General features: G+C 36.9%; 2 protein-coding genes across 3 annotated transcripts; both read left to right on the top strand.

The window, feature by feature from the left end:
- The first annotated feature begins 551 nt into the window (after positions 1–551).
- On the top strand, positions 552–3,128 carry LOC126623699 (sm-like protein LSM2). Its single transcript, XM_050292658.1, has 3 exons — positions 552–729; positions 824–982; positions 2,648–3,128. The coding sequence occupies exons 1-3, from the start codon at positions 727–729 to the stop codon at positions 2,765–2,767; spliced, it is 282 nt and encodes a 93-aa protein (XP_050148615.1). The 5' UTR covers positions 552–726; the 3' UTR covers positions 2,768–3,128.
- A 147-nt stretch (positions 3,129–3,275) lies between these two features.
- On the top strand, positions 3,276–7,456 carry LOC126623698 (lysine-specific demethylase JMJ32). Of its 2 annotated transcripts, none has more exons than XM_050292655.1 (5): positions 3,276–3,846; positions 4,162–5,119; positions 5,433–5,503; positions 5,591–5,903; positions 7,151–7,456. In XM_050292655.1, exons 2-4 carry the CDS (start codon positions 4,287–4,289, stop codon positions 5,725–5,727), a joined length of 1,041 nt encoding a protein of 346 aa, XP_050148612.1. In that variant the 5' UTR covers positions 3,276–3,846; positions 4,162–4,286; the 3' UTR covers positions 5,728–5,903; positions 7,151–7,456. The 2 variants fall into 2 exon arrangements, with proteins under 2 accessions (XP_050148612.1, XP_050148614.1); XM_050292657.1 differs by having other exon boundaries at positions 7,162–7,456.
- Positions 7,457–12,177: the final 4,721 nt, after the last annotated feature.

Below are 12,177 nucleotides of genomic sequence, written 5' to 3' on the forward strand. Positions count from 1 at the left end.
ATTTTGCATTCTTGATTTCTTCTTTATCCGAGAATTAGAATACCACATCCACCCACAGAATTTAATGCCTTCAAATTATTATTTCGTGTAGGCTCCACCTTCATTTTGATTTCTTAAAAGATAGGGTGTTAGATTTGAGTTCAAAACTCATGCTCTCCTTAATAATTAAGAAAAACTAACGACAAATCTTCAAAAACATTAGTTTTAATGAAAAAAGATAAATAAAGGTGTAAGTGAACCAGGAAAAGTAAAAATGTGGTTTTTCGTTAAAAGTGAACAGTACCGGAAGTGTTTTGTTAAAACTCCCTAATAATTATAATTTTTTTCTTACAAAAAAAAGGGAAAAAAAAAACTGAGTACTTCGTAATCAGAAACAAACTATTTATTTAATTTTGATTACGATTAATAAATAAATCATAAATGTGCAAAGTATAGAAAATTAGGCCCCTTGACCAAAAAAAAAAGAAAAGAGAAAATCAGGCCCAGAAACTAATAAACAACCTAATTCAAGGCCCAGTGACGGCATTTGAACTCCAACAAGGCCAAAACTAGGGAAAACCCACACGCAGCGGCAAAATTCCTCTCTAGCTGTTTTTGCCTCTCAACATCCTTCTTTACTTTTCCTTGCAGTCTCTGCAAAACCAGCTCTAGTCTTCGATCCTACAGAACCCCCAAACCCAAAGGGCTTCACCATCTCCTTCTGTCTCTCTCAACCTGCAAATAAAAATGGTAACTTTCAATTTCCATGCTGATTTTTTCTCCGAATTTTTCCCTGCAACCCGTAATTTGAAATGGGTTTTCTGTTGGGTGTGTGGGTTTGCAGTTGTTCTTCTCGTATTTCAAGGAGTTGGTGGGGAGAGAAGTGACGGTGGAGCTGAAGAATGACCTTGCTATCAGAGGAACACTGCACTCAGTGGATCAGTACCTCAACATTAAGCTCGAGAACACTAGGGTTGTCGACCAGGACAAGTACCCTCACATGGTAACCATCCTTGTCTTTGTCTTTTCCCATTAACGTTTGCCTCTTCTATGTACTTGTCTGCGCCTGTTGGTTGTTTGCTTGGTTTCTAGGCTTTGGTGGTTGGAGGGGGTAATCCTACTGATCGAGTTTGTGATGAGAAGTTAGGTTTTAGGGTTTCAAATGGGTTGTTTTGATTTTTTATTGTCTGTTGTGGTTTTGTTTTTGAAAACTTACACCTGTTAAGTTTTTGGAATTTGTAAATAAGTGACAGGGGTCTTAGCAGAACAACAATGGTAGTGATAGGCCATCTATGCTTTAGTATGACCAGACTTCTGAGTGATTGTGAGCAGATTAAGTATTGATGGAGGATATTTGCTCGTTGGCGTAATTGTATACCGGAAAGTTCATCACGTAATGAAAAAGACTGAGAATTTTTGCTCACTATATGATGTTTAGTCATTTGGGTTGTAATAGCAAAAGACCGAGTAAATGGATGATTTGAATTTAGTGTGGAGAACTGTTATTCTCAAAATATTTGAAGGGAATGTTATGTAAGACCACTGTAATGTATAGAACACTATCCAATAAGCTACATAAGAAATAATTGTAGCTGGATGCAGACTTTAAGATGATGGGCATGTGGAAATGTTGCGAAGTATAAAATTTGGGGATAGCACCAGCGAAAGAGAAAGTGAGATGGTTTTGTTGTCTCAATTGAAGATCTTAGGGCCTAACATGTTGTTCACTTGACTTAATGGCAAAAAATGCATATCAATAGATGAAATTTGTCGAGGACTACAAACAGAAGCCCAAGCTCATTAGAAAAAGAAGCATATCTTTTCTTGTTTTCTTTCTAGAGAAAGGCTTATATAAGTTGTGTGTGTAAAACAAAGACAATATCAGTGCCTCTTGACTTAAGTCATTGCCCGTGCGAAAGAATTTTTAAGGTCAAATGGCGAAAGAAGCTTGCTTTGGTTCATCCAAAATTACGGGTTTGGTTCCTTCCTAGGAGTCATACCCGGAGGGAAGCTTTACTGAAATCTTGGAATCACCGAGTGGGGATTTTTCTTGCCCAATTGTAATAGGATGAACTAAACTTTACCTGTGAGAAATGTTTCCAAACATGTTACTTCCAGTCACTAAATCATTCTAGGTAACTTAATTGTGACAAAACGTATTTATAGTTAAGCTGTTGTAATCTAGTTTCAGGGTTTATGAGTGATTTGCGTCTATTACTCCTCCAATGCTTGTGTTGAATTTATGCAGTCCATATACTTATTATTGATTTGGGTTTGACATGGTTGTGAGTTTATTACGTTCATTATGTTTATGTTTATGTTTATCACTGTTAGCTTGTGGGAGTCGATCATTGCAAAGGCGTTTTATGATTTTAATTTCAGGGAGCAAGTTTTCTTTTTGGGGCTCTGGGTTAAATTCTTCAGAGCATGGGTCATTGGTCTCTTGACTCTGACTCTAATTTGCCTGGTTTTGTTGGATGCATTGGATGTTCCCGTACTCTCGTATTTGCTTTGTTAGTTCTAGTGGTTATCTATTTTGTGTGTTGATTTTTTCTGTCCCCATTATGCTTAAAGAACGTCTTATGGACAGTGAAATTGAATTTTGTTATTATTTAACAATATGATGCTCTTCCTATTTGACAAATGTATGATAAATTTACTCTTGCAGATGTCAGTGAGGAACTGTTTTATTAGGGGATCAGTTGTGAGATACGTGCAACTACCCCCGGAGGGAGTCGATGTTGAACTGCTGCATGATGCCACCCGAAGGGAAGCTCGCGGTGGCTGAAGTTAACTCAGTTTTGACATCAATTAAAGAAAGGCCTGGTTGAGCATCGAAATGTTGTGTAATTTTTTTCGCTACATGTCTAGTCTTTTACCAGTACCTTCTCTATGACAAGTTCATGAAGGCGTCTCCTATTAGACCGTAGTTCCGCTCTATGAAACATCTTGAGCCAGTGCAAATTAGTGTTTTATTATCTGTTACAGTGCATTTTAGTTGAAATTGGGGCATCCACAACCTTGTCATCACCAAGAGAGGATGATCAATGCGACGCACGCCATTTTTATCCTCTCACATTTGTATTGTTAGTTTTTCCGAGATTGTAACTCGTGCGTGTGTATGTTTGATTTGGTTTGAATGTTTTCTACTACTCCATGAGTTGATTGATTAAAGAGAGAAGGTGAAGGAAATGGTAGTATTCTCGACAACAATACCGTGGAAGCGGTGGTATTCTTAATCACGTGAGCTACAAGTATTTTTAAAGAGTCGAGTATTGTGAGGTGGTGAATCACGGCTTGGAGCGATTTTATGCTGTTAGAAGGGAGCTCACGGTGCTTTTTGCAAGAATCATAGTGATCTTAATCATTTGAGCTACAACACTATTGTAGATTACGAGAAACATTTTTTGACAAAAAGAATAAAACTTTAAAATAAAATGAAGCTTTTATTCGCTCTCTAAGAAAAAACATTGATATTTTTTTCTCGATCCTTAAGGTGTCAATAACAATTTCCAAATAAGAAAACTTTGTTCTCTGTTTTGCAAGCTGTAGATAGAATTTCTTCTTCAACCCACTGCATCTCGTCATCCCCATTTGTTCCTCCCAATGCTCCCCATGGTGTAGAGTTGTAGCTTAAGTCCTAAGTAGTATTATATTATTGTACGCTAGGGCAAGTGAAGCCCAACTGGGAAGCCCGCCAGCTGATGCCCAGCCCGCTTTTCTGAAGCCGACGCTGCCTTCCTTGTTCCACCCTTTCCCCGCTCCCTCTCTCTCTCTCGCTTCGCTGCTGCTTCTTCCACAGGTTCAGTAATTGCCATTCTCCACTTTTACCGCACTCACTCAGTCAATTCCCAGAAGGGCCACGAGGTATTTTGTTCTTTAAATTTAATTTCCCATTTTTTCACTCCAGGCTTCTATTTCCAATTTCTTATTCAGCAGCAATTTTCTACTCCTTTTTTTTTAATTTAAAAAAAAAAAAAAACTGAACTTGAATTGTTCTTGGTTGGTGGTGTTTTCTAGTAATGGTTAATTCGTTGTGGTGTAGCTATAACTCTGAAATTTTGAAAATTTTGTTATTACTTAAGTATTTGTAGCTCTGTTTAACCGAATCATAGTAATCATTGCTGTGTCTGTGTTGCTGAAAGAAAAATAATCTGGATACTATATTTTTTGAACCTACAGGATTCAATAGCCATTAACCATTTGTTTCGAAGAAGTTTAGTCAATGGAATAAGAGGTTTTGGAGGTTTAACCCTCCTTAAATTGTGATCCTGACTGCGAGGAGCAACGAAAACTGGACTTGTGATATGGAGGAAATAGAGGCATTGTGGAAAGAAGTAAGGGAGCTAAGTCTAGGCGAGTCGGGAAGAGTGGAGCGGTTGGAGTTCCCACCCACCCCTCTCCAATTCCTTAGAGATTATGTTAACCATAACAAGCCCTGCATTATATCCAATGCCACCCTCCACTGGCCCGCCCTCTCCTCCTGGACCGACGATTCTTATCTCACTGAAGCCCTCTCCTCTGCTGACATTTCCCTTCACCTTACTCCGCACGGCCAGGCTGATGCCCTCATCCCCTTGGATGGTTCTCTTTGCTTTGCGTCTGCTCACGTGCAGCGCATGCCCTTCCCGAAAGCTCTCAGCCTCATCACCAACAATGAGTCCCAATCGAAACTGGTGGCCTATGCGCAGCAGCAGAACAACTGCTTTCCATCAGAGTACTCGGCTTTAGCTGGGGATTGTGACCCCCATATCCCATGGGCCAGTGAGGCCCTTGGCTGCCTCCCTGATGCAGTCAACATGTGGATTGGCAACCATCTGTCTACAACATCGTTTCATAAGGACCACTATGAGAATCTCTATGCTGTCGTGACTGGGCAGAAGCATTTCCTGCTCCTTCCTCCTACTGATGTGCATCGAATGTACATCCGTGACTACCCATCTGCCCAATACTCATATTCTCATGACACTGGAGAGTTCACGTTGGAACTGGAGAAGCCAGACAGATATGTGCCTTGGTGTAGTGTCGATCCTTACCCTTCTCCCGAGGACAGAGATAAGCAGCTCTCTAGCTTTCCTTTGTATTTTGACGGTCCTAAGCCCTTATACTGTACTGTCAACCCTGGAGAGATTCTATACTTGTAAGTTTCTGCCTTCATTATTTCTCTCATTTGTTTTTGTTCCTTTGTCTATTTTAATCTCACCAGACTTCAATCACTTCCAGTTTTGTACAATTCTGGGCATTCTCATTGCAGTAATTTGATGCCTAGTCCTTTCCTCTTTGGATATCATCTTTATTTGGTAAACCACATGTGTAAGATACTCAAATTAAAAGAATTCACAGATTAAGGTGTCCATGTTAACGAAAAAAAGATGTGCATTATTATTTGTTGTTTTATACTTCTATATGCTCCATAATATTTTCCAAAGCCTGATATGGTAGAGTCAATGCAGGCCAAGCATGTGGTTTCATCACGTTAGACAAACTCCAGATAGCAGAGGACGCACTATTGCTGTGAACTACTGTAAGGGATCCAGGACTTAACACTTTTCTCACTTTTTAGGTTCCACTTTTTATGTGGTGAAATATGATGTTCCATGATCATTGGCAGGGTATGATATGCAGTATGACATCAAGTATGCTTACTTCAACTTTTTGCAATCAATTCATTGCCTATCTGTTAAAACTCCAACACTGGTTGAGACAGTGCATGAGGATTCAGGTTCTGATGCATGGGCGTGTATTTGAAGGAATGAGTTGGATGCTGAATGATCTATAGCTCATTTAGCAGTGAACAGAGAAGACTTAAGATGAGTGATGGAATGATCACCGATCATTAGTCTGGGTATCGGATTAGTCGTTTGTGGACTTCTCAAATTGGGAGCAAAGATGTCTCTAAAGGAAAACAATGCAGCATCCTTGAGGTTGGGAAATTACAATAGTAATAGTCAATATAACCTGTTGCTACTTCATTGATCCCATTATCTCAAAAGATAAGTCATAAGAATGTTGGTTTTATTTTGTCTTTGAAGTTTATGGCTATGTTGAAGATTTCTGTATTGTTTCTTTGAGAATTAACTCATGAAGATCATCCTATGAAATAATTTCCGACATTTAGTTGTCTGAGGTCATGCTGGAAACTTGAATCATTTCATGTATTTCTGCATATACATTCTTCCACATCCCCTCCATCGCCCTCCTCCTACCCTTCTTTATCATTCTCCTTTCCCTTATACTTTCTCAAAAACAATGAACTAAACACAAAATGGTTACTGAACAACAGACCGTTAGCTAATCTATAAGTCATAACATGATATGTCAACTTAATTGCGGTTTCCAAATGGACCTTTAACTAATCAATAATCATAACATGATAAGTCAACTTAATTATAGTTACCAAACAGATATTTAGAAATATTTCAGGAAAAAAAAAGCATACCCGTTTGTATCGATTCCAAGTTTCCAACCAAAAAGTTTGAAAACAGATCAAAGCGGATATGTAATTCATTACAAAAAGTGTTGCTAATTAGGATGCTGTATTACTGTCAACTTTTATGAGTGTTTTTGCATCTATTACCTTTCCTTTTATCTGTGTTTGTAGTAAACTTTAGTAGATCAAATACTAATAATTATTTAAGTTCAATTACATGTCTGAGTTTTATATGTTCTTGGCTTTTATTACATGTATACCTACCACGAAATGCTTGTGTAAACCTGGGGTTTGGGTAGTGTTTGATCTTACTGATCTATTTTCGTTCAGTTTGACCTAAATGTTAGTCTTCCCTTATGGACTTGTGATTGGTGAGCATTCTAGAAGTGATGGAAGTATCATCGATTAACTATTTGTGATGTAGACCGCTGTTAGTTTGTGGATTGTTAAATCAAACATTGCAAAAACACGACGGATTCAAATGTCAGTGGTTATATCTTCTTTCTGGGGAGGTGTGAAACCGCGAGTTGTTAGGTTTCATGACTTTGGGTCTGAGTTGCTTGGTTTAACCTTTTGTTCTCATGTTGTGTTTGTTTTGTTGAGGTCTGCTGTTGATCTATATCTACTGGTTGTGTTCTGGGAGTAGATTGTGTTCTGGGGCCATCTGGCTTTCTGAATTGTATTTTACTCCTCAACACTATACTTCCTAACTTGACAACACGGGTAATTAATATTTTGCAGCTTTCGGCAAGGAGCTGTGTTGTTCGGGAGGATCAGCTGTGGGATGTTTAACTACCCCTAGTGGGAGTCCATGGAACTGCTGCATGATGCTGCCACCACAAGGGAAGCTCGGGGTGGCTGTAGACACTAGTGAAAGAAAGGCCTGCTTGAGCACTCATATTCTGTAATTGTTATGCTACATGTTTACTTTTATCCCAATACATTTTCGGCAAGTTCATACGTGCTGCAGGTTATGATTACATTTTGCCACCCAGTGCTAGTTTTTCGTCTACTTACGAATAAACATGTTGCATCGTAACTTCGTAATGTTTATCTGTTTTGGCTACAGAGCCACGATAATGGCTCTTTATTTGCTTTCTTCAATGAAACAAAAATTTACAGCAGTCTCAATCTCCTCGGAAGCTAAAAAAAGTTCCAGGAGAAGAATGAAAATTGCAAAAACAACATAATGCAGTCCCGGAAACGAGCAATGACTTCACTTTCAAGGCTCTTTATTCTTCTAAATCTCAAAGAAAATGTAGACCGCCATACGGTCATAACAAGCTGTTTAGCAAGATTGGCTTCTGTAATCCCGGGAGAGATGACACGAAGATGCTTTGTAAATCGACGACCGCGGGGTTGGATCCACCGCAAAATCACATTCTTCCTCAAAAATTGTATCCAGCATTTTTGTCAACGGGCGTTTGCTTACCGAAATGAACTGTGGTACAGCAACTTCTGTAACGAGTACCCTTGGTGTTTGGAACTTTACCATTCCTTCCATTGCAATGGAGTTATGGAATTATGACAATTGGAAAGGGAAAATTGGGAAGCTAGAGGAAGATGGAGAGGTTGAGATAGTATATGCTGCAATGAACAATGTTCTGGGGTTTTATAGGGGTTTTAGAGATTGAAATTTGGCTGTTACTTTTGTCTTGATGGCTACATCTAAGGACATTCAGTATCTTTTCCAATCCACCCTTAATATCTAACTAATGAGTCGACGTTCTAATGAAACTAGTTTAGTCTATAAAGAAAGGGATTTGAACTTTGATGCAAGAAAGCTGACAGCTGGTCTAACTCATAACTGTAATAAGAATTGTCGATAACAATATCATTTTTATTTTTTAGCTTTCATTTTTACATTAAGGGTAAAGGGAAAACATTAGATAAAGGAGGGATGGTGGTGAGACGGAGGGGAAATGAAGAACATTGCATGAAACAAAAATTTGAATAATTTAATGTATGTCTCCATATACATTAATTCTTCCACGTCTCCTTCGTTGTCCTCCTTCTACCCTTCTTTATCATTCTCCTTTCTCCTTTATTTCCTCAAAAACAATAAACTAAACACAAAATGGTTACTAAACAGATCGTCTATAAATCATAGGGATACTTTGGATGCGGTCCTTAATCCTTAACATTTTTTTACTAGAACCTTAATAGTATTCAAAGTTTGATCAAAGTCCCTTGACTTTGTACACCTCATTATATTACAATTAATATTTATAGTTTTGACATTAATTGTTTGATATTTTATGAGATTTATAATCCTATAAATTTAAAATCCCTCATTATAATACTATTAGAAACGGTTACAATAAAAAAATTCAAACATTTTGATTAAATAAGTGGATAAAAACTATGTAAAAATAAGAAATAATAAATGGCAAAAGAATGTATCCATAGTGTTAAAACAATTGGTACATTAATAAAGAAGAATGGGTACATTATAAATAAATTAGGGTACAAATAAAAGATTAAAAAATTATGAGTACAAATGAATTTTTAAAAAATATAGGCGCTAAAAGAATTAATACGTGGGTACAAAATAAAACTAAAAAGAAAATACTACAAATTAAAAAAAATGTTGCAAATTAAAAGTGGGTACAAACTAAAAATATAAATATATGATACAAAGTTTAGGCATAAAACATAAATATACAATATGTAATTTTTCTATCATTGATTAAATATACAATGTCACGTGACGGTATACATACGTGTACAAACACAAATAAAACTTTAAAAAATATGGGCACAAAAAGAAACTAATGTATGGGTACAAATTAAAAATGAAAAAAAAAATTTGGTACAAATTAAAAATAGGTACAAACTAAAAATAAAAATATATGATAAAAAATTTAGCCATAAATATAAATATACTAATTGTAACATTTTTAACACTAAAGGAATATATTTAAAAATAAAAATATTTTATTATTCAAATAATTAATGATGTTATTAATACCCAAGGACCTTGATCAAAAATTAAAAATGAATAGGATTTTAATCAATGGAATAGCAAAAAGAAGGATGTGAACCTAATTTATCCTAAATCATAACATGATATGTCAACTTAATTATGGTTACCAAATAGACCTTTAGCTAATCAATAATCATAACATGATAAGCTCACTTAATTATAGTTACCAAACAGATATTTGGAAACATTTCAGGAAAGAAAAAAAAGCATATCCTTATATTGATTCCAAGTTTCCAACCGAAAAGTTAGAAAACAGATCAAAGCGGATATCTAAATTGTTACAGAAAGTGGATGAGTACGAAGTGTAGGGTTTGTTTTGAGGAGGGACCAGTTGGGTGCGTGTGGTTGGAACCTGTAGCAGCATCAGCACGGCACCTAGCTGCAGACAAGTGCCAAACGTATGAAATGTAGTTTCCACCAAAAAGTGTGTATTGTAATGTTCTCTTCAAACAACTAGAAGAGTTTGCATGAAATGAATTCATCGCCACGTTATGTTTTTGTCTAATAATGTATTTAATTACGAAACAGAAAATAGAATTGTTAGAATGACAGTAAACCATTCCATGTTGTTCTTTCTCCAAAGAAAATAGAATCGCAGCATCGCATCGCATGTGTGACCGGACTTCTTTATTTATGGCAGCGGTAGATCATGCATGGATAAAGTAGGTTGAATGCAAACTTTATAATAAGGTTTTAAGGCCCATCGTTTAGCTTACTACACTCCATATGTGAATGTAGAAAAAATTGTAAAATGATTCATTTTTAGAGTGCATATGGCTAAAAAATAATTATCGAAATCGTATCTTAACATAAAGAGGTGCATGCAGAAAGAGTGTCCAAAGTCACTTCCTGACCTCCTCTATGATCATGACTTCAAGCTTGTAATAATGTAGTATGTTGGAGGAAACATATACAGGCACAAGCTACCGGTAGGGATGTGGGAATGAGTTGTGTTCGAGTTTAGTCATTTATATTTATGTCGTGTTTATATCAATTCATAGGTTGTTCAACATGCAAAATGATATAAAAATAATAATATGATGATACAATATACTCATATTATGAGTTCGGTAGAATGATAATAGTTAATCGTGTTTTAATAATGCACACATTGGATCTATATTCATACGAATTTTGAGTTGTGTAAGGTATTGTGTCGATTAATGTTTAGACGTTTGAAAATTAAGAAAGGGCGCATAGACCTGCTGAGGTGCTCTCCTAGACTGCTTAGGCACCCATCTAGCCCGTCCAGACCCGTCTAGACACTTGCCTAGGTTGCAACTCACTTAGATAGAAAATAGATAACTTTCATTTTGCATTTTATTGTTTCCAATAAATTGTAAGAGACTTATTGAACACTTAAATAAACACACATTATATGTTTGTTCCCCATGTTTTCAATATGTTCCAATACTTCATAATATATATGACATTCTATTTTCTAGTTTATGATGAAATTATGTATATTTTTTAGGTATAAATAGACACTTATTTACACGAAATACAATAAATTTACTTAAATCTGCCTAACCCTCGGCCCGACTAGCGCCTAACGTTTTTTAGAACCTTGCAAGAAAGTGATTCAGTAACATTCGATTTCTTTAGATCCATGTGCTGTCTTTCAGGTCTCAACCTGTTTTGGGTTTCCTCATATCTAATCTTGCTACAAGTAAATGGCACTGGAGTCTGGACCAGATCGTGTTGTGCCTTTTGTCATGTTTCTTTGTGGTTGATTTGATTTTGTTGTCAAATTCTTGTTAACCTGTTTTGTGTTTCCTCATATCTAGCTCAATGAGCATTCATATATTTTCGACATCCCAACCTACAAGTTTATTTTCTCTTCTTGACTGCGAAATGGAATTAAGCAGTTTGAAAAAGAAAAAAAAAACAAAAAACAAAAAAACATTAAGGAGACTTTTAGGATGGACCATTGGAGTGTGGTGGGAAATTCCAGCCGCATCAGCACGGCACCCGCACAAGACAAGATCCATCACATGTTTTAGTCGACTTGTTGTTGGTATATGGTCCAGCCCATGATCAATGTTCTAGATTATTCTAGTAAGCAAGAGATGAGGCTGGAGCTTGCTAGACAATTCTAGCATGTTATTAAGTTGATGGAAGAAGCTAGAGAGTACTAGCTTCCTTGGTTGCAAATGGAAAGATCTAGAAGCCACACTTTTGTGGCTAGTCTAGATCTTTCTATGCTAGAGGTTTGAAGAATACACTAGAAACTAGTAGAATGCCAAACCCTCACCTATAAATATGGGTGTGATGTTGTAGTGAATCAACAAATCAAGAGAAGAGTGAGTAGCAAAGGATCAAGTCCAAAGCTAGAGTTCCACTCCAAGAGTGAGAGTGAGAGTGTTCCACTACACATTGTGTGAGTGAAGTTTAGAGTGATAGAAAGTGTGTGTTATACTTTCTTGTATCCATCAAGCCTTGTCTTTGGCTTGGTAAGACTACTCTTGTTGTATTCATCTTTTTCATATAGTGAAGATTGATCCTTGTTTGGTGGACGTAGGCATAAATTGCCGAACCACATAAATTCTTGGTGTCCATTTTCTACTTTACCTTGTGCATTCTCTATCTTGTAGTACCGACATCCCTAACAAGTGGTATCAGAGCCCGGTTGGCTCATAATACGAGATGGAAGGAAGTGGCACTATGATCAAACTCACCAACTCCAATTGGGTAACATGGAAGCCAAGGATGGAGGACATTCTCTATTGCAAGGATCTGCATGAGCCAATTGAAGGAGATGCCGCTAAGCCAGAGAGCATGT

This window comes from Malus sylvestris, chromosome 5, assembly GCF_916048215.2.
Source record: "Malus sylvestris chromosome 5, drMalSylv7.2, whole genome shotgun sequence".
Lineage (NCBI taxonomy): Eukaryota > Viridiplantae > Streptophyta > Magnoliopsida > Rosales > Rosaceae > Malus > Malus sylvestris.